Source organism: Halichoeres trimaculatus, unplaced genomic scaffold (genome assembly GCF_033239565.1).
Source record: "Halichoeres trimaculatus isolate MK-OKI-2021-1 unplaced genomic scaffold, fHalTri1.1 fHalTri1_scaffold_4, whole genome shotgun sequence".
NCBI lineage: Eukaryota > Metazoa > Chordata > Actinopteri > Labriformes > Labridae > Halichoeres > Halichoeres trimaculatus.
This window is the reverse complement of record NW_027437182.1, coordinates 20458678-20481955: the sequence shown is the minus strand read 5'-3', so window position 1 is coordinate 20481955 and position 23278 is coordinate 20458678. Positions and strand designations below refer to the sequence as shown.

The following is a 23278-nucleotide window of genomic DNA, read 5'->3' as shown; positions in this document are numbered from 1 at the left end:
TGCATAGAGAGGGTGGGGTTGAGTTTGTGCATGTGGTAAGTTTGCAGTTATTCACACACAACATCGTAGTGATATTTGGCGCCGCCGTCGTTCATGCTCTGTCTTTTTCTCTGCCTCTGTTTGTCCCTCCTGTCGTAAATTGTGAGTTCCTTCTGAGTAAAACCTGCATCCTGCTCCCCAGTTCCAGATGTGCTTAACGGCCTCTCCCGGCCAAAGACAGCTTCTCAGAGAAACAGAGGCCTTCTCCACCTGCAGTGACTCACTGACCTTACTGCTGAAGTGTGATTTAATCAGTAACAAAGATCCACAACAAAAACCTGCTCATAAGGGCTGTTTTCTCTCATTGAATGATGCATTTTATATTCACTTGACTCATATTAATTCCTGAAGTGGCTAAAACAAAGCTAAAAGTTGACACATCAGACCCACATTGAGACAGTTTTTCATTATGAAAAAAAATTCCCATCAACAAGTTCAGTGTTTAAAGTCACTCTACGCTTTATAAATAGAAGATCTTAGCAGCAGCTGAGGTCATAGCTCCATAAACCCAGCAGAAATCTTTAAATGTCGACTGTTTTTCCAACAAGAAATGGAGTCATTCTATGTTCACCATGTATGAAATGTAGTCTTATACTTTGGGTGTGAAATTATAAAACAGTCACATAAATTACCAAGACAGAATAGGTCGACATTAATTGCCAGGTTAGCCCAAAACCTGCAGAAAATATTGAACCCTCCTACATTTTTCCTTTTTTTGTGTGTGATTTAGGGTTATGGTTTTAGGGTAAGGGTTGGAGTGTTTTAGAGTAGGGTTTAGGTTAGGGTTGAGGTGTTTTAGGGTAAGTGTTAGGGTTAGTGTGTTTTAGGCTAAGGGTAGGAGTGTTGTAGAGTAAGGGTTCTGGTTTTAGGGTAAGGTTAGGGTTGAAAAGTTTTTGGACAAATGTTAGGATTGGTGTATTTTAGGGTAAGGGTTAGGGTTAGGGTGATCTAGGGTTAGTGTTAGGGGCAGTTTACACGACAACGGTTTTAGGGTGAAATGCAAAAGTTTTGTTGCGTTTCTGCTTGCATTTACATGGAAACGGCGTTTCAATAGACCTTAAATGAAAAACTTTTGAATTCGGCCTCCAGAGTGATATTTTTCTGAAATGCTGCCAACACTTTTGCTGTGTAAACAGTAAGCCGGCATCTTCAGTAGAAACGCTGCCATCACACTCCACCAATAGTCAAACAGTTCCATTGTTACGATCATCATGGACTACCATGTTGTGCTTGTGCTGCTCAATCTGTTGAATCTGCTGACTGTCTTCAGACAAAATGAGCATCTTTTGCTCCACTTTTGAACTTAGTTTTCCCCAACACACCAGATGATCGGCTCAACTCTACATCGGTGGAGATCTCCCAAAAGCTGCTTCTGGACAAGACAGTTATAGCTCCAACTACAGGCCTCGTTTGCGTACTACAGCGTTTTCAGTCCCTCAGCGTTTCTGTGTAAACACAGATTTTTTTCACTGCATTTTCAGATGAAACATTGTCGTGTAAACAGGGCCTTAGTGTTGGTGTGTTTATGGGGGGATTGTTATGGTTGATGTGTTTCAAGGTAAAATTTGGTGTGTTAGAGTGTAAGGGTAAAAGTTGGTGTGTTAGAGTGTAAGGGTAAGGGTTAGTGTGATTTAGGGTAAGTGTTACAGCTGGTGTGTTTTAGGGTTAGAGTTGGTGGGTTTTAGGGTAAGGTTAGGGTTGGTGTGCGTTTCAGGGTTGGCAGGTTTTAGGTTTGGTTTATCGCAACTTTTTTTCATTTTTAGGCTTCATTAATTTCCTTTGAAACAAAAAAATTAAAATTCTCTATATCAATACTATTTATTCACATCTACAGAGAGCCGCTGCCAAAGAGCCAGGCTTCAGAGACATAGGTTGCAGACCCCTGGGGTAGACAAAGGGAAGATTAAGGGAAGGGGAAAGAGTGACAATTGGGATTGGCCTAAAATCTGATGGACTCCCACCAACTGATCAACATTTAACACCTAGATCCTGATCATAAAGTGAACAAATTCCTTTTGACACTCTGATGGTTTGAAACTTTTCAAAGCTTTTTTTCTTAATTCTTTGAGCTGTGCACTTTCTGTTGAATATTTAAAATATACTGCTGTTTACTTTGATCCCAGTTTATCTGTTTCTCATTACAATTTATTACTCCATGAAGCACTTCGAAAGCCTCAGTGTATGAACTGTGTGACACACACACACACACACACACATACACAAACACACACACACACACACACAGCTGCCTTGTCTTCTCATGCAGTTCTCTGTTTACAGTAATGAAGCTGAAACACAGAGGTGTTGAAAACTGTCTGAATGTAAATTACTCATGTCTTCTCAAATCATCAGCTTCGTCCACATTAACTAGCTGTTTGCAAAGACTTTTCTCTACAATCTCATTTAAGTTTTTTTCTGTCTGCTGCAGTGTTTTTCCACATCCTTTCCACTTCATTTTAATATTTCCTTTGATTTATGCTCAACGGTCCGGTCACCCATAACCATGTCGTCATGTTCTGTGATGTACAGCCCCATTAACTCTCCCCCTCTAGTCTGGCTGTGGGATCAGGGTGGGTCCGATCAGTCTTCAGCTCCAGAAACTCATCTCTTGCCAGGACTGAGCACATGATGAAACATCCAGGGGCAAAAAACACATGGTTCAGCAGAAGCAAGTCAGGCTTCTTCAACCAAAATGGAAAAACTTTTCTTTTGCAGTCTGAGTCTGTTTAGGGCGATAAGCAGAAACTACTGTCTCTGTGTTCAGGCCAAGGATGAAAATATCACTTCTCAGGGGTAACCTGCAAGTAAACAGCTTCTTCTTGCTTTTTTCACATGCACAGCTCAATAAAGATGATATATCAAATATCTTGAAAGTTCAAATTAAAGCACACGCTTTTCCCAAATAGCGTATCATACATCAGTTAAACTGAACAAAACATGTCTCTAAATCTGCACTCTCAATTAAAGAGCTGCAGTCATCATGATTAACTTACTGACTTCAATCACATAAGCCCAGAAACCCGTAGTGCCTTGAGTGTCTACCAGAGGCTGGCTTCAAAAGGCCAGGGAGCCCCATTAACACCCACATTAAAATATTCATTACATTTTTATTCAAGAAAAACATTTCACCCTGCAAAGCTAATTTCTTATTTCTCTGTTGGTGAATATTTATGATTTGTTTGTTTTGATATTCACAGAAAGGCCATACCCACTCAGCTCTGCTCTTTGTCTTATATCTGTGTCTACGTGAACTGGAAGTGAGACTGAGTCAGCATTTCCAACATGGCTACCAGCATTGTTGGCTCCCAGATGCTTCTGAGATTATGTCAGTGTGTTATACAGACTATGGCTCAGAATGAGTTTGTGGACCCTGATCTTGGTGGCAGGATCTGGTCTGAGTCCCAGGAGTCAGGACCTTCACTGCAGTCCAGACAAGAAGCTCTTTGTGTGGAGACATGATGAGGAGGAAGAGACAGAAGTTTCCATGACATGAGAATTTTCCAAATATGTAACCAGCGCAAAGAGTTAACAAAGCAGATCTTTTACGTTTGTGGGGATTCAAATATTCAACTCCCTCTGAGTAAAAGCACGGCTTGATCTGTCTTTTGTCCTCTTCTTTTTTCACCATTCAAGGTATGTAGTTTAGATATAGTTTTATCAATATTTACAGCGTTATCAGATATATTACTAAGGTAAAGGGTTAACAAAGAGTATTTTGTACTTTATAAGGAGAAAGCTAATGCATCAGAAGAAATGAATGAAGGGTTGATTTTTACACTGCAAAAAATCCAATCTTACTAAGTTTTTGTTTCATTTCATGTCGAAACATATCATTACTCTTGATAAAAGCCACATTCTAATATAACAACTTATTTCATGATATTGTGCTAAAAATAAGGCCTGGATTGCTTGTAATAAGTGAAAAAAAGCTGCCAGTTCAGCTGGAAATCTGTCAGGAAAAATTTACTGTCAGGAAGCTACTTACAAGCAATTCAGACCCTATTGTGTATTTGAAATGAGATATAAGTCTGAACTTGTCAGGTGAATGTGGTTTGCATATATTCAGATGACTCTTATACAATATTTTTTTATTTATTGTATTGTATGTGGCATTTGACACTCACACTATAGCATGCATTTTTGCATTTAATTTTTCTATTTATTTATTTATCTATTTATTTATTTATTTATTTATGTGGGATTTGCACTGCTGTGACACTCAAACTATAGCACATTTTTGCATTTCATTTTTCTATTTATTTATTTATTTATTTATTTATTTATTTATTTATTTATGTGGGATTTGCACTGCTGTGACACTCAAACTATAGCACACATTTTTGCATTTCATTTTTCTATTTATTTATTTATTTATTTATTTATGTGGGATTTGCACTGCTGTGACACTCAAACTATAGCACACACTTTTGCATTTTATTCATTTTTTATTTATTTATTTATTCATTTATTTATGTGTTATTTGCACTGCTGCGACACTCACACTATAGCACAAAGTTTTGCTTTTATAATGTATTTATTTATCTATTTATTTATTGTCAAGGTCTAATCTTTTTTTATTTATTTTACTCTGGTTCAAACATTCCTCAGAGATTATCAGAGGGTAAGCTGATGTTTTTCTGATGTTTGGAGGCCTGCTTGAGCTCTGTTTTCTGCTCTGCACATCGAGCCTGTTTTAGATATCAGATACACTTTAGCCAGCCCGTGGTGTAATTTGTTTACTCAGTGATGCAGATGGGTGCACGACCAGGTCAGGCCTGCAGAAAATGGGACTTAATTAAAGAGCTGAGAATGCTGAAACAAATTCATAAAGCATCACAAACCGGGATGTTTCTGCAGGGATTGCCTGAGGAAGTTCATCCAATGTAAATGTGCTGCTGACCCCACTCATGTGTGATATACAGGGGCTTACAGGGTCAAACACAAGTCCTTTATTTGACTACTTACACTTTTTTGCACAGATTTTAGATAAAAAAATTGTGGATTCTAAAGATTTTTTGGTCAACTTAATTCTGAAAGCTGCTACAGAGAAATCTCTTCAGTCTGTTTTCTATCTAGTTTCATTTTATCTTTTTTTAATGGTGTTTACTGACCTACTTTTTCTAAATTAAGCCTATTTCATTGTTTCACATAAAGTATTTCCTACATTACCTTGTAGTCCTTAATATTTGTATTTATTTCTTCTATTTGATATCATTTTGCATCTTTAATCTAAACATGTATTATCAACCTCTTTTGTTTCCTTATAAATTTGCCGGAGCCTTCCCTCTGTGTGTATCGAGTCCTTCATTTATGAAATATTTTTATCTTCCAGATTGCTGGATACTTTTTTATTTGTCTTCTGCTTTTATAAGGCATCCTTTGTCACATTAATCTACTAAGATTATTGTTTTACACACTCTTATAAAGACACTACAAATGAAGTCAGATTCATTGATTGTCATCAAAGCGTCCTCCTTAGTTCAGATATGTCATACTGACACACTTCTGATGCTAGAAAACGTGCATATAGTTTTAGCATCACAAGGCAAAAACAGAAACTCTCAGCTCAGATACTGAAACCTGCACACTCTGCAATCTTTAAATTGATGGAGCAACACCTCCACCTACTGTTGAAAGAAGGTATTAGTGGCTCTATGCTGTCAGTAAGCATAAATGAGAAGAATCGCTTAGTTTGTGAGTTGAGGCTGGAAAAATAAACAAAAAAACATTTGAATTCTTTATAAGACAGGTGCTACTTTTCCAGCTGGTGTTAGATTTTTCAAAGATACAAATCTGAAATAAGAAAATAAGACAAAATAAATACTGTCTATAAGCAGCTCCTCTTGTAGGTTTGAATGGATAACACAACCCTGCTGATGAGACTACCGCAAAAATAGGTCGTCAGGAATGACAACGAAGCAGAAAAGAGAGAGAAACAAAGAAAAAAAACAGAAAACAACCTGAGGATGTGAAACTAAAATATTTATTTTTTTAAAAAAGATATCACATAAGGCACAGTCACAAATGTGTCTATCACACAACAAGAATCATAAGCATGAGATTTCACAAAATAATTTTTTGTTGTTGTTTTTAGTAAATTTAAGCCATTACATGAGAGATTAAAACAGCAGTATTTGATTATTTAAGTGGTAATGGTGAAAAAGTTAGAAAAATCCAATAAAAGTATTAAATACATAAAGAGGTTGGCTACTACTTCTATCATGTTAAATGATGATAATCTGTAACAAGCCATTTCAAAATGGTGAGATGAAAAGTTGTCAGCCGAAATGATTACAGAAATATCAGGACTCATCTTGAAGACTTAGTGGACGGAGTTAAGCTGAGAAAAACACAGTGCTGTAATTTACTGCACGTAATATCACTTTAAAACATTTTAGTGTTTCACTACAGATAAAAATTCAGACTGTAAATTAGCACCAAAACAGGAAAAAGAACCCACAGCAATGATGTAAACTTCAAATCATCTCAAAATTTATCACTCAAGTATCGGAGGAGTTAGCACTGATCATTAGCACCATATGTCTGTAAGAGCTCTGCTACATTAACTTGTGGTAGAATACAAAGAGACTAAAGGTTGAGTACATTTCCTACAACTGTCAAACTAAGAAAGTGCTACTGTGCAGGCTCTAGTTTAACTATAAACATTGTCCTTTAATGTCTTTTATGTTAGCGTTAAAAGTCTATAAGTAAATATGGTTAACTAAGTTATATTCAGTCAGCCGCAAAGCTAACCTGATGTAGTTACTGACACATTTCCACCTCACTAAATAACGCTCTGGTATTTTTTTTCCAACTGGAAGGTTTAATTTCATCCAGTGTTTTGAAAATCTACATAAAAAAGTGAAAATATTTTTTGTTTCTTTGTTTTGTTGTTGTTGTTGTTGTTGTTGTTGTTGTTGTTGTTGTTGTTGTTGTTGTTGTTGTTGTTGTTGTTGTTGTTGTTGTTTGGTCATGTTTTAGAACATAAACTGTATAAAAGATGGATGACATGACAGTATCCCAAAGGTGAAGCCAAATTGTTTAGAGCACCCCCTGCTGACTGGTTTATGTAAAGCTCAACCTTTTTTTGCTAACAGATGGATATGGGTCCAACTATAAAATGCAGACTATAAATGTTTCTGAAACATGTTTTCTTTAAAAAAAAATTTAGCTCTTATCTTGATGATTATTTTCACAGAGTTCATCAAGCTTGGTTATATTTAGTTATTTGATGTTTTAAAAGGTATAACACCATGATTGATACACTAGCTGATGTCTTTGAAGCAGATTCTTGTTGGAGGCTTTGGCTTCACTTTTGTACAACAGAAGGCGGAGAAGAAAAATTATCCATCTTTTAACAAAGTAAACGGTTCAAACAGATATGTTGAATTCAAGGAAAACCCACCACAAAGTCCAGGCTGTTTACAACATGTTCAAAACACAACTGAAAAAAGTTAGAAATCTTTATATATTCCTAAAGCAATCAGACCAATGTGCTTCATCACAGAGTCTCTTTAAATTACTAAGGATACACAGACAAAAACTGGCTGAGGTAACTTTTGAATTTCTTCCAAAGTTGATCTTAGGGCAAACACTTTCCCATACTTTGGCTGGAAATATGACCTATAACTGTCTGACCAAAGATACTGTCAGAGTAAAATGCCCTCATACAGTGTAAACTCTGAGCATCCTCAGCGTGGAAGGATATCTGAGGATTTGGTTGGTTTATTTGGTTGAAGTAAAAGTGTAACTAAAACAACTGTAGATACCTTGAAATTTATTTCACCAGCCTGAGGTACAGTGTGAGTTTCTTTTCCTGATGACTGAGTTCAGAGAAGGCTGGCTCTTAGACGCTGTGGAGACAGACTTCTTTTGCTGTTAAATGCCTAAATGGAGAGAACAATATTCATTATTTTACCCAAACAAGACAGAAAGGGAACATGAACAAAGCTTGGATTTTGAAGGTTGGACTTCTCTGGCTGTTAAATTGACCCCAAAAATGCTGCAATAAAATTAATTACAACTTGAAGAAAAAAACACAAACTCAGCCTGGATTAAGTACATACCCTTAGTGCCATGGGTGTGCATGCAAACAGAGTAAGACATCTGACTTTGAAGTTACACTAAATCGTCATGATAGTTGAGTAATAAAAGGGAGACAATCTTTTAGTGAGTTTGATTCCTCAGTCAGATATCATAAGGACTTACAAGACTTCGACTTGGGCTGAGAGAGCGAGATCTCACAGGGCTGACACTCCTGCTTCGGCTTCTGCTCCACTTTAGATAAAAAAACAACAAAGCAGCTGTAAGCACATAAATCTCTTCATTTTTCACGCAGATACCTTCTCCAACATCTGTTACTTATCCTGATACCTTTGACTGTATTCACATATGCACAAAAACATTAAAAAAGTAGAATTCCAGAGTGAGCTCCATGTGTAAACAGAAACAACTGAAGCCGTCACCCTGACTTTACCCCTTTCCTGCAAGTTCCCTGATAACTAACTGCATGAAGTCAGGAATATTCACCAAATGTTGTTTTTCTGTCTCCTGATTTTTTGAGTTTCTAACTGGCTCCAGGACAACTTTAGCTTGGGGACACAGTAGCTGCTGTGGAAGATTACTTAAAAATCAAAAAGTCAGTACCAGAGCTCCTCTCCTGGTCACAGCCTCGCCCTTCACCAGCACAACGTCTCCCTCCATCAGAGCCGGCCACACATGGTACATCACCAGAGGAGCGGAGAACTCTGAGTCATAGCTGCGACGATACCTGACAGACAGAAACAGACAGACAGAAACAGACACACAGAAAGGCAGAGAAAGAGAGCTGATTGAGTTAAATAAACTCGAAAACTTAACAGGGTGTGCAGCAAACAAATTTGTAAACTTCAGATGAAGTTGTGTGAGAAGGACTGACTTGCTGTCGTTGTAAAGTTCCCCATCACTTGCGAACCCCAAATCAATTGGCGGGTCTAATGTCTGCATGGCAAAGGCGACCCTGCACATCTCCCTGATCAGAGTGCTGATGAGGGCGAAGTCAACCTCAGGTGGGAATGAGATCCGGGGGTTCACGTTCATGGCATTGATCACATCCTGCACAGAGATAACAAATACAGTCAGATCAGAGACGTCGCCTCTCTTAACATGAAACCACTCTGATGATTCAGTCTTACATTGACGCTGGACTGGACATCATACAGATCCAGGTTTCTGACGATGTAGTCCACAGCTGCGTCCTCCAGACTCTCCGGACCAAAGTGAGATGGGGACAACGTCTTCCTTACACGTAGTTTAAACTTACGGTAAGCCAGTTTAGCTGTTTGAAAGGATTCCTGATATAAGACAAGATCAAAAAGACAATTTCATCATCTACATTCCAGACTTATCGTAAAAAACATAAGATTTAAAGCTTATGAAGAAACTAGATCCAGTGGACAGTATCCAGACACGGACATGCAATATTAAAAAAGATAAAATCACTCATTTATTGAGCAGACACTTGTGAGGGTTGTATTCCTTGCTAAAAACCATGTATTTGTGCTAATGGGGCACTGATTGTAAAGTTGCAAACACAGCAAATAACATTTCTCCACATTTACCTCTGAAACATCACTTTTTCTGCAGATTTAGAAAAATATCTGTGAAAAATATTTTTCAATATTACATATAAATGTTGAATATTTTATCTAAATGTTAAATGTTATTTACAAATGTTAAAAATGAATGTCCTGATTCTAAATATTAGGTGAAGACCTAACCCTAACCCTAACCCTAGATGTATAAATCTTTTGCTACTGATACTTAGTCTTAGCTAATTATCAACCCTAACCCTAACCACAAACCCTAACCCTAACCACAAACCCTAACCACTAACCCTAAAAACTAACCCTAGCCTTAACCACTAACCACTAACCCTAGCCCTAACCCCTACCCTAACCTCACCCTAACCCTAGATTTATAAATCTTTTGCTACTGATAAATACTTAGTCTTAGCTAATTATCAACCCTAACCCTAACCTAACCCTTGCCCTAACCCTAACTACTAACCCTAACCACTAATCCTAACCACTAACCGTAGCAACTAACCCTAGCCCTAACCACTAACCACTAACCCTTGCCCTAACCCTAACCACTAACCTTTACCCTAACCACTAACCCTGGCCCTAACCCTGACAACTAACCCTAGCCCTAACCAGTAACCACTAACCCAAGCCCTAACCCTTACCCTAACCTTACCCTAACCCTTGCCCTAACCTTATCCCTTACCCTAACCCTTACCTAACCCTAACCCAACCCTTACCCTAACCCCTAACCCCTAACCCTAACCTATTTTAATGAAAACTAAATGTTTAAAAACATAGCTAAATATTTAGTATCAGGCTAAAAATCACTGCTTCACCGATAGGGAGTTAGGTTATCGGCCAAAGCTGAAGAGAGATGACAGAGCATTTTTTTTTTGTTCTAGCTTTGAAATACCATGGGAAGTTTTAGCCATGAAAAAAGAAAAACATATACATACCACAACAGCGATGAAGATGATTTTCTGGACCATCTCTAAGTCTGCAATGTATCGTCTCAGCAGACTCTGAGCCTCGAGTCGCTCCACAGCGTACAGGTCACTGAAGCGAGACACAAGTCGAGCATGTCGGGACGAGTTAGTGAGCTGAGCCCTGGTCGGCGACTCGCTCCTCACCGGGCTGGAGGAACGACTGAGCCGAGGCAGAGGGCTTGGAGAGCGACTCCTCACCAACCTGAGGAACAGAAAAGAACCATTTCTCAGCCACATCATTAACAAAAACCCTGCTGACACCTATATGTGTGTGTACACAGTGTTTGCATGTACGCTCTACCTCTCCTGCAGCATGGCCTTCTCTGTGCTCAGATAGGAGACTTCATCCCTCAGCAGGCGAATCTGGCGCTCGTAGTCATCCAGAGTCTCTACCTTCCTCTTATAAATATCCAGCTGCTCATGAGCCGATCGCAGACTGAAACAAAGACACTCCATTCATCAGCAGAGGGACACAAGCTGCATTTAAAACAGATACACTTCAGCAGAATCCAACTGTAACACCCACTCTGCCTTCAGCTGTAATATTTCATCCTCAGTTGCCAACAGGGTGGTCGCTGATTTGGTCTTTGTGTTGTCCAGCTCATTCTGTGCTTCCACCAACCTGTTATAAAAACATGTACGATATATGTTTACTTTTAGGTCTGTGAGTTTATTTCAGACTGCAAGGTGAAAGGTGGTGCTGGGTAACAAATTTGTTGAATATTTTTTGTCCAGAAATTTTTATCTCAACTACACTTGTATGAGCCATGATCATGCAGGACATAAGATCTAAATGAGAATATCTCAAAAACTCTTCAACACTGAATCTTAAAAACTGCCCATTTTGGAGATACATCTTAATTCATCAGACACTTGATTCAAAATAGATGTTTTTAGAAACAATGTTGTTTAAGTTTCTACAAATAAACTCACTCTGATCTGACTGAGTCCAGCTGCAGGCGTGTGGAGCACAGCTGAGTCTCCAACATCTGTCTGTCACTGTCATGAGAAGCTGAGAGCTCCCTGATCCTCCTGTCCTTTTCCACTGAATCCTGATGAGGAAAAACAAGAAATGAATGTTAGTTATGAAGGGAAAAGATTTAATTTAGTTGATTATTTTCTTAGAAATATGTTATAGTATTTTAATAAAAGAAAAATGCTAGATGATGTCAGGCTGATGCCACCTGGATCAGCTGCAGACTGGTGTCATCAGTGACTGAAGGCCTTGCCATCGAGAAACAGGTCCCAAGCCATGGCAACAGTCGTGTTTTCAGAGTGTCCACTCCAGCATAATGTCCACCTGGTTTTTCAAGTGTAAAAAACAAAGTGAGTGTCAAAGATGGCTCAGATTTGCTCTAACAGCCGTACTTTCACAAGTTCCCTATAACTTTGAAATAACACAGGAGGACCTATCAGATTCTATTATACTACAAGCAATGACTTTCCCTTACTTTGATTTTCATTGTATGCTTAAATGGTTAAATATGTTAAAAACACCAACCTGCATTTCACAGATAACAGACAATAGTGTTAGAATCCCTTAACTGTTGTAACTTTGTCTCTCCTGGCTTTAAACACAGATTTTAGTTATTCAAAGACTTCTACAGCCAAATATCTCACACTGGTATTTTGTAGTTTGAACAGTTAAGACAGCATTATGATACATCTTGCACATTTTTCCACTCAGATCCATAGAGTTTAAAGATTGATTTCTTCACGATACCAACAACATTGTGAAAGTCTATAACTCATGGACCCCAATGTGAAAGAGTCACTTTACCTTCAGCAGCTGCGAGGTTGAGAATGGCAAACAGCTGGCCCTGAATCTTGGCAGTGAGTTCAATCAGCTCACAACATCGATTTAGATTCTGGTCACAGGAAATCACCTAGTGTGGTACAAATGACACAAAATTGTCCATTAAGAAGAAACAGCTTACAACTATGGCTGTCACCTTCAACAGAACCAGGCTGTTCGTGCAACAGATATGAGAAATGATACCGTACAAACCTCCCCTTCATATTTTGTTTCTGATATAGAATTTTATGTGATAAGGAGTATTATTACAAAAGTCCTTTATTTTGTCCAGTATTTCTTAGTGTGGTACTTAGTAGTGATGTACTGATGACATTGTAGATGTAGACTTGAGGGTTACACCCTGTAAAAGCCCTGGGGCAGCTGTGACTGAGTAGTAGAGTCAGACACAGAACTTTTGGATGCCATTGATGTGCAATAATAATAATAATAATAATAATAATAATAATAATAATAATGATAATTTTAATAATAATAATAATTACTTTATGTAAAAGCGTCATTCTGGACACTCAAGGTCACTTTACAGTGAAAAAAAAATACAATCTAAAGGTAACAATCACGATAGCAATATAATATCACAATAGAAATGTGTATATGGGACGAATAAATAATGACTTGTTCTTTGCACAGTAGCATCTGCCTTTAGTGAATAAAAGTAAAAAAAAAAAATTGAAACTGCTTTCAGTGGTCTAAAGAATGGCAAAAGGGATATATGTATTGTGGTTGGTCTGCTAAATATATTTATGTCTGGATTTTCTTGGTATGTTATTTGTCCATTGAATATTTACCATTGAGCGATTGCCTGAGTTCACTATTAAACACTTTTGAGTCATTATTAGTTGTTTGTTTTTGTTCTGTTTAGTGTGGAGTCAGTCTGACATTATACTTTCATCTTTTCTTTCTGTGAAGCAGTATTTTCTGGGATTTGAAAACCTTAAATTATTCTTTTATTAACACCATAACGGAGGGTTAGAGCCAAAAGTAAATATTCGTGACTGGTTCATCACACAACGCAGAGAATAAGGACACACAGGCTACAATCCCAGTACAGCTTCACACAGGAAGTAAGAGGACGTGAACGATCACAACACTGAAATAAACGATCTTTGGAGAAGTCTAACCGGTGCCATGGCGACTGGCGTCCATAGCAACCAAACTCTGGAGAGGAAATCAATTTAAGCGAAATAAGTGCATTCCTTCAGTGTAATGTTTTAAAATGTATTCAAGTTAATTACAAAACAGAGCCAGTTATCTCATATGTAAAACATCTCAATTGAAAATGTGACTTTTTTCCCCCAATGAATTCGGGAAAAGAAAGACAAAATAAAAATTGCTTTAAACAAAACATTGATTTCAGACATGTTAGCACTAGTTTGCGGAATCGACGCGCTCAGCTGCAATTGACGCCTCTTTTACCTGTTAATAACAGGATAGCATGCCTGGAGCAGGTGTCTGCAAACTGTTTTGGGACACTGATGAAGTGGTTTGGTCAGATTTAGGTCGCTCATTACTTATTGATGTACTTACATGGTAGTCTTTGTGCCAGCTCTCCAGCTTATCCTGTAAAACGCTGAAGGAGGATGTGTTGGTCAGCCTCCTTAACGTGTCCGCCATGTCGTTCCCTGATTACTTTAATAACCGGAGAGTTGAAAATGCCACCAGGAGGAGCAGAAGGAGAATACAGGGAGTGTTGTAAAAATTCCTCTCCACGTACGACGACGCAGATGCAGAGCAGCAGTTGTGGCAACCAGGCGAGGAGGCGAGCACGACAACCAACCTGACAATGTGTTAGAGCAGTAACTTTACAACACACACAAGCTGCTACAGTCAATGCTCTGCAGCTTCTGCTCTCTGGTCATGAAAATACGATAGTAATGTAATGTCATACCGTCAAACGACACCAAGAGAGTCAAACCTGAGGCTCAGTAACCCACATAGGGGTTGATGTTTCAGCCAAATAGGCTTTAGTTGGCTTGTGACCAATTGTAGTGCCTACAAAAGGTAGTGACAAAATAATTTTAAGTTCTCAGACAGTTAAATTAAAACAAGTATCGTTTTTTAAAAATGTACTCTCATGGGTTTTATCATTATTTCTGCATGTCTTAAGCTTTTTTAAAACAGTCTGAAAATTATCCTAAGATGCTGGCAATGAAAAAACGTTATAAATTATTATAATTATTATTGTTGTTATTGTTATTATTATTATTATTATTATTATTATTATCATCATCATCATTATAAGTATTATTATTATTATTATTTAAATGTAGCTGCAACAATTAGTTATTATGTTTTTAAAAAAACATAAACATAATGTTTTTCTAACTTTTGAAAGCCATTCAGTACCACATAAACTTAACATAATATATCTGTGTTTTATTTCATAACACATAGTTTATCCAAAGCTATGGAAGCCCTAAGTCGACATGACTTCATACTTTTTAGTTTCAATGTTTTCAATGTTGTTATTTTCCCTTTTTTTTTTTTTTTTTTGAGGAAAAAAAAATCACTTTCTTTTCACTTCTTATAACACAGCTTGTTTTCCTAATGAAGCTTATTATTGCCTTATAAGTACAAAGTGCAGTTTTACTTTCATATTGCATTGTTCTATGTGATAACAGGTTAATTTTCTTGCAGTCTGGAAAACAAAACAATTATTTTGTCAGCCAACTGACCATGTTGCCATCTCTGACACAATTGATGTATGTTGATTTTAAGTATTAAAACAGCTTATCTCAACTTAAACATCTTCATACAAAGAGACACGCAGCCCAAGATACCCTACAGTGACATGAAACAGCGGTAGAAATTTGTTCCAGTTTTTCAATGAAGCAGGAGTTGTTTGATTCCACCAAACAGACAGACTGATTTTTTTATTCCAACATAAATGATGAAATATCAAGGTGAAAACAGTTTTTGTTAATATGGGCTGTGCCCCTCTTGGCAGTTTACCTATGGAAACTATGAATGGGTATGTTTTTCTATTTTGGTATCCCCCTGTCATTAGCTAGTTAAACTTGGAATGTACCACTAGTTTATTGTCATGGGATTGTCCACACTCATGTTACTTTTTTATTTTTAACTGAGAACGTCACAGAAAAATATAGTAAACCAAAATTGATATGAATTGCCGTGTTACAGATATCAATTTATCATTTTAGAATATAATTTTTTATCTACCTCAATGTGCCAAGCAGAACCTATTTTTTCAACCCCTCGTTGAAGTGGTACGATCCTGTCACTCTGCTAGCAGGAGAGGGAGGGTCAACATGGCGTCCGAACAGGTCCGTTATGTTCATATTTGCTGTATTTATTTGATTGTGACTCCATTTTTTCGTTTTCATACTATGCATTAAAGCAACCATTTGTGCTGTAATGATCTATAATGGCAAGGCTTAATACTCGGAGCTATTTGTCAAGCCTTCGATAGCATCGGTGTGATAAACACTGGCCTTCTCTGCTATATCATAGGAGCGTTGCATGGAAATATAAATACCTTCATTGTTGCTCGTTTGCTCTGTGGCAGCAACGGATCTTAGCCAAGAAATAAAGAGTTTTATAGGCAACAAAGAACCAGAAAAGAGTGTTACTGTGTAATTCTGTTTTGCTGCTAAAATGGGCCCAGTTTATTTTTAGTTATGGTCACAGACAGACAGTCGCAGGGTGTTTAACAGCGATGCATACCTTTGCAGAGTAGCAGAGACACTGGAAATAATACTCACTGTTAATTTGTGGACGGTGCCATACGAAGAATAAGAAAATGTCCGTTTAATTAAGAAAGAAAATATATACAGCACCAAGTGATCCTAAAAATTTAAACTGTGGTTGCTGATAAAGATGGGAAAAATCTCCGGAGAATAAAGATGAAATTATTTGGCAACATTAACAGATTTCTCTTCCAGTTTGATTCACCATGTCACTACTACAGGACTCATGTGGCACTACTGACAGTACTCTGGTACTTTTATTGCATCCAATGTATCATTATATTGTTGTGTCATAGGCATCATATCTTGTCATGAGTTGTCCTACAATTCCCACCCTCAATAGGAATCATGAATGACTTGATTTCAAAGGGTTGAGTCTGTCCACATACCAAATAGGCTTTGAAAACTAAAGTAATGACCCCTTGAGTCAACTGACTCATTCTGACTCTTCATAATCTGTAAACAAGACAAATCCAGGTTTAAATTTTGTGCCTCATGCGTCAGAGTTTGTTTTTGTCTTCAAGGAAAGCTCCAACGGGCCGATGAAGAAGTCCATGCGAGAGAAAGCGATAGAAAGACGCACCATCAACAAGGAGCATAACAGTAACTTCAAAGCAGGCTATGTTCCCATAGAAGAAGAACGTCTTCATAAGACAGGGCTGAGAGGGCGCAAGGGGAACATGGCTGTCTGCATTGTTGTCCTCCTCTTCCTACTTGCTTTAATCAATCTCATTGTGAGTAAAATGTATCCTCTTTATAGACTTGTAATTTAAGCGACTGTAAAGTTTTTTTTGCCTAATCTCCATGTTGCTGCTGTCCTTTAGATCACACTAGTGATATGGACAGTGATTCGTATCGGTCCAAACGGTTGTGACAGTATGGAGTTCTTTGAAAACGGCCTGCTGCGCTTCAAACAGAAGGCAGACATGGGCATCGTTCACCCTCTACATAAGAGCACAGTGGGAGGCCGGAAGGACCAGGACCTCGTCATCGTGGGCAACAACAATCCAGTGAGAAAAGTTTACCATGAACTCATGGTCCGACACATTGTTTACATAAAACAGTATCATTTATGGGATGTTTGGTTTTTTTTCAGGTCGTGTTCCAGCAGGGCACCACCAAACTGAGTGTCGAGAAGGACAAGACCTCTGTAGTCAGCGATGTTGGCATATCCTTCACAGACCCTCGCACACAGAGCACTTTCTTCAGCACAGACTTTGAAAACCACGAGTTCCACCTGCCCAAAGGAGTCAAAGTTCTCAGTGTCAAGAAGGCGTCCACAGAGAGGGTGTGTATGTTGCTAATAACAGCTGATAGCTGTGATGGAAGAGTGAGTCAAAGTGTTCCACAATCTGTGGAAAAAGTATCCTCAGTGCAAAAAAGTTGATAGGTTAATAGTCAGGCTGCTGTGAATACACAAGTCTGAGATATGTGCAGTAGAAAGGTCTCCATAAGACATTTAAAGGGCACTTAATAGCACAAAACCTTCACTAGACTTGCTCGCATGTGGTATAAGGGGCAGTCCTGAAACACCAAGATCTACCCATAGCTCTGCCCTCAACAGGCCTCCAGAGGGCTGGCCAATCGGAGGAAAAGGGTTTGTGAAGCAGGGAGTCTTAAAGAGATAGAAGCTAAAACAAAATCTTTCAGACAGAGACTGAAATGTCCGTTTTCAGGAACACCAGTGTGAGAAAAAGATATTTTGAGCTGTAAATGATACAATCTTCGTTTTAATGTTCACGTAAAATAAATTACATTAATGAAATTTCATTAAATTCAGTTTAGAATTTGATCAAATATTAGCATACCAAATTATTGTAATCGGCCATGGGGAAGTTTTTGGAGAAACTGAAACAGATCCATTTAACAAATAATGGAGACATGATCACTTTTAGTCATGAACCTAATGTTATATCACACTCACATATAAAGTTGATACAAAGTAGTTTACAGCTTTTCAGCTCAGAAGCCTGATATAATGTTTACTTAAATAGTCAAAGAAAAAATGGACTTGAATTGCTTTTTTATGTTTTGTTTCCACATGTTTCTCCTTAAATGAAAACAAAACACTGATGTAAACTCTCTAAATTTAAAAGATAAATCCATCTCTGGTCTGTTAAAGCTGTTGTCTATCTGGACACTCCTCAAATTGGCAGCTGTACAGATATTATATAACTGTAGAAAATGTACCCTTGTCTTACATCTGCCTTACAGCCGTGCTCTGTTTTGGAATAAGTCTCCCACTTCCCATGTGTTACCAAAAAAAGTATTGCTTGAAAAATGTAAATGTCAAAACAAGAAGTGCACACTTCACCTATGGTCCATGATAGGAATGATAATCCCAAGAGAATAAGGAAGAGAGCAGGTGTACTAATCTACTAAATACACATAGACTTGAAAGACTCAACACTGGGTGAGTGTTACAATGGTGCTAAACAAGGGGACATGTTGCTTTGTGTCTTTATAAATGGGAAAATTATTTTCAAAACTTGCTTTCATGTCATAATTACAGGGAAATCTGTGCAAAAAACACTTTCATACCTATGAATGGGTTTGATTACTTTTCCAAGCCTCTGAATATGCTTACTGTAGTGCTAATAAATCCCTCCTTTGTCTCAGATCACCAGCAGTGCAGCATCTGATTTGAACATTAAAGGGGACGGGAAGGCCATCATTCGTGGAAACGAGGGCGTTAACATTATGGGCCGGACTGTGGAGTTCAAAATGGGTGGAGGCATTGAGCTCAGGGCTGTAAGTATGGCTACAGAAACATGTTATAATGAAACATCCTGATCTGTGACAATGAGATTAAGGAGTGAAGGCTCAGTGCTCTGTTACGTGTTACCCAAAGATACTTCGTCTTCTGTTATTTAGGGATAACTGATAGAAAGTAGTCCCTACTAAATGCTAAAAAAGTAGAATTTGGCTTTTTAATTACTCCAATTGATTAGTCAGTTACATAAACAGTTAAATGCATGAGCGCTATATGAATGCATTATGTGTTTCCTCCCTGCAGGAGAACAGCATCGTCCTTAATGGGTCAGTCATGTTCAATGCCACACGCATCCCTAACTCTGCAGGAGATGTGTATTTTGATGAAGGCTTGGAGAGGTACAAGCTCTGCATGTGTGCAGATGGGACTCTGTTCCGTGTGCAGGTCAAATATGCCAACATGGGCTGCCAGACTTCAGACAACCCCTGTAGAAAAGCTCGTTAGGAGACTCCTGCTGTTACATCTCACAACAGTCCATCACCACTGAAGTCAGATTACACATTTGCTTTTACAAAACATTCATCATGACTTGCACATGATAATACCTCTGCAGCTCATCTAACACATTTTTCTGTCTCATATTGTTTGCCAAACTGTGTTACAGAATTTACCGCTTGGCCAAAGATAGTAACACACTTTGAAGTGCTACAGTATTTTTATTTAATTGTTGCCAATTGTTTAATTTAAACATGCAGAATATTTTGGCCAATCAAAGATGATTTACACCCAAATAATTCTGTCACTTGATATTCAGAGTGCCTCATTTCTTCCCTGCAAATCTTTGAAGATAACCTATTTTAAATATTTAACTCATGGCACCACAAAATAACAAATCAGGTCAACTGTAAGAAATGTATTTGTGTTGAGGGTTAGTAATTTTCAACCCACAACACATGTCTGCTTCTACTTGATACAGTTTAGGATTTCTGGAAAGGATCTAAGTTGAGACAAAAACATTTACCTGACAAAGCTTGAGTATTTACATTTTACAAAGCTGCCTCATCACAATATTTGTCTATCATTCTGTTTATTACTGTTAAATCAATAGAGGAGCTAGTAAATCAGGTGAATCCTGCTGTCATAAGCTTGACTAGCACGTCATTGTAACTCGTTCTATACAATGAAACTGAGACTCATCATGAAAATAGACACCAACAAGCACTCATGAGCTGAAATTGAACACTCAAGTTTAGTTTCTTTACATAAATCTCCTCTGGGAGCTTGATGACAGGAGAAACTGTCACATTTTTGTGTGGTTATATCTATATTCTGTGTTGCTTCTGATCTAAACACACATATGATGTAAAAATTTGTGAAAGCAATGTGCTGTAAATATTTTCTTCACATTTGGTCTGAAAGCCCACAGACATGCAACACTTTAATTTTTATACATTCACTTTGAAAAATCGGATCACTTTATTAGGTAGTATTTTAAAGAGCATTCATCCCACTAAACTTGTGTGCCCCTTTATGGAGGCTTTGACTCTTGAAGCAGACAGCTGCAAGTGCAGATTTTGGTCCTTTGCGGCATGTCATTCCCAACTCTCTCATGTCGGTTTTCCTTTTCATCCACTGTCCTACTGAAAGCACATTCAAATCATCATTTTATCAACCCGTCAAATCCACAGGAAGAGTGGTTACAGTTGATAGAAGTGTTAAATTTCACAGCCTCTATCATCCCAAACCAGTAATGCGCCACTATTATTATGCATTGAGATACTCATTCATAGCATCTAGAGCTTCAGTTTTTAATCTTTGCCTTACCGTCCAGTATTATTAACAAGGGTTGCAGAGGTATTTAATTTACTAGGTTTGATTTTCTGGTCATCAATCCGGCAGCTGTGTTTCTTTATTGCATTCACTGAGCTTACAACACTAAATATTATAATGATTTATGTTCTTTGAAAGCTGAAACACTAAAGGTACATTTTAAGCTATTATAAAAGTAGGGGAGGTCAGGTTCTGCACAGTATTTCATGCACGTGCCATTGGATTTTCAAGGGATGATGAAGAATAGAATATATATGAATATTCTTATTTTGATTCTAAACCTTTTTTACAGCATATAGTACTTTCTTGAAAACTATAAAGAGTGCGTGCACTACAGATAAATGCCAATTTCTGTTAATGTTTGCAGTTTTGGATGTCAGGAACTTTAAAAAACACTAGCTTGGTTTGTGCAATATATTATCTATTTGACTTTTATTTTGCTTTGGTTTGTCTTGTTTGTTTATAAAACTGATGCTGAGTAGTTTCATGATGTAAATGTTCTCATTATTTCAGAGGAATATATAGATACAGGTTTCAGAAATAAAGATGGAAAATAATGATTGCATTTTGTGAATTTGGTGAAAGTTTTGAGGATAAATAAAACAATATTTATGTGAGAAACAAGATTTTTCAGTCAAGTTTTTGTTTTTACTTAACTCTCTAAATCACAAATGATCCTTCTTAGACTTATTGTGTCTAATGCTTGGCTCTAGTGCTGGAGGTTCAGCTTGCTTCTCATTGTTTCAACCTAATTTCTGATTTTGACTCATTTCCTTTAAGTTCAAATTGAAAAGTCATCCCATTTGTACTTTTCTTTAATCCTCAGGCCTGTGGTGAGATACTGAACCATGTTTTTGATCATTTAAATGTAAATCAGGAGATAAAAAGACACTCAGCCTAATTTAAAATATGTGGTCAACATGTCATTGTTTGTTTTAATAAAGAAACATGTTGCTATGTGAAACTCCTTATCAATTGTTTCAGTGACTGTCTCAAGTGTTTACATGGTGATTTGAAATCATAAAAGACTACAGTTCCTCATGGTGCACTTTTATGATCTAATAGAATGTGCAGGCGAGGGCATGGTCCTCCTCCCCACGAAGTGTTAGGACTGTAGTTATCTATCATACATAAAGAGGAATACAATGACTGTAAGACATTAACCAGACGTGTAAATGATTGAATGAATCGTAGGATGGCATCTTTGGAAAGGTGCATGTTTAGCAAAATACTCCTCAGACTTTGATCAGAAAAGACAGAGACGGACAAAGTTAAAGAGCTGAAGGAGCACCGGGTGAGAGAAGATATTCACGAGTCACAAGATGTACAGGTGAGTTTGACGTTTTACTTCATATACTGATAGTAATGGACAAATCTTAAAGTGACGGTGCACTTACACATCAAAATATGAAAAATTTGATTTACAAGGGTTTAACCAAACAACTAGTTACCTGTAACTTTGGACTAGGCTTTGCTGAAATATTTAGAGAAAATTTGTCTAACCTATAGCATCAAAAATAAGAAAGTAATGAACACATCTACAACTGAATCTCTTCCTGTAAAATGCAATAAGCATAATTAGTCATTCTGAATAACAAGTAATGTCGATTCTAATTATGTGAGTCATTGCTTTGTCATTACTTATACTGTCTGAAATTGGAATGCTAGAATTTCTACTGTCCCATTGCTGTCTCACTTAAGATGTTCACTCTCCATGCAACTGTATCACACAGTTTGCAAAAAAGTTTAATTTTGTTGGTCACACTAAAGACATCATGGTTATTATTTATAGCCTTCTGACTCACCATTATGCAGTGGATATTAACAGGAGAAATCTTAGTCATAGGTACATTTTTGTAGTTGTAAGGCTTTAATAAAAGCTCTATGTCTAATAAAGATTCAACATTTAAGTAAAGTACTTATTTAAATTATGTTTCGTACATGTATTTTAATACATCATTTGTCAAATTTGACTAGTAAAACCTGCTTCTCCTCTTTCTTGCTGGTAAGCTCCCCTCCCTCTATACCATCATTTGTTTCTTTCTATGTGAATACAATCAAAGAGTAAAAAACATCTAATGTGAAGTTATTATTATGAAATATTGTGTCATTTTAATGTTATGAGATAAAAGTCAAACTAATGAGATTGTGAGTCACTCTGATGAGATAAAAAAAAGTCCAACAAATGAGATAGTGAGTTATTTTGTAAGATAAAAGGCAATGCTTTGAGCAGGTTAGTCATAATCATTAGATTAAAAAGTTCCTAAATTTTGATGTCATTCATATAAGATAAAAAGTTGAAATTGCAAGGCAATAGTTTAAAGTCAAAAGATTAAAAATTCTAAAATTAAAGCTTACAGTATAAGAAAGTAAGAAAGTTGTTTAATGAAAAGTCTAAATGAAAATGACTGAATAAAAACTCATTACTGAATAATCTTATTAGTAATTGAAAACTCACAACAGTATAACTGTTTTTTTTTTTTTCTTTGAATTTTTTCACTTTCTTGTGTTTCTTTTTGAAAGTGCAGGTATGAGCTTCTGTAATGAGTAGAGAGGACTTTACTGTACTTTTAATTTTTTATATTAGGTTTTTACGTGAAGCACACTGTGTGCAGTGTTCAAAT

The 23278-nt window shown here is 37.2% G+C and overlaps 2 protein-coding genes across 2 annotated transcripts; one reads left to right on the top strand and one right to left on the bottom strand.

The window, feature by feature from the left end:
* Window positions 1-6841: 6841 nt before the first annotated feature.
* On the bottom strand, window positions 6842-14199 carry spata18 (spermatogenesis associated 18). Its single transcript, XM_074668617.1, has 12 exons — window positions 13932-14199; window positions 12369-12474; window positions 11773-11888; window positions 11522-11640; window positions 11115-11210; window positions 10890-11024; window positions 10559-10790; window positions 9213-9371; window positions 8957-9132; window positions 8686-8809; window positions 8248-8316; window positions 6842-7925 (listed from the first exon to the last, which is right to left on the bottom strand). The coding sequence occupies exons 1-12, from the start codon at window positions 14016-14018 to the stop codon at window positions 7869-7871; spliced, it is 1476 nt and encodes a 491-aa protein (XP_074524718.1). The 5' UTR covers window positions 14019-14199; the 3' UTR covers window positions 6842-7868.
* Window positions 14200-15625: 1426 nt separating this feature from the next.
* sgcb (sarcoglycan, beta (dystrophin-associated glycoprotein)) lies at window positions 15626-21582 on the top strand. The gene is made up of 6 exons (XM_074669097.1): window positions 15626-15688; window positions 16636-16845; window positions 16936-17121; window positions 17208-17399; window positions 18731-18862; window positions 19128-21582. Exons 1-6 carry the CDS (start codon window positions 15674-15676, stop codon window positions 19326-19328), a joined length of 936 nt encoding a protein of 311 aa, XP_074525198.1. The 5' UTR covers window positions 15626-15673; the 3' UTR covers window positions 19329-21582.
* Window positions 21583-23278: the final 1696 nt, after the last annotated feature.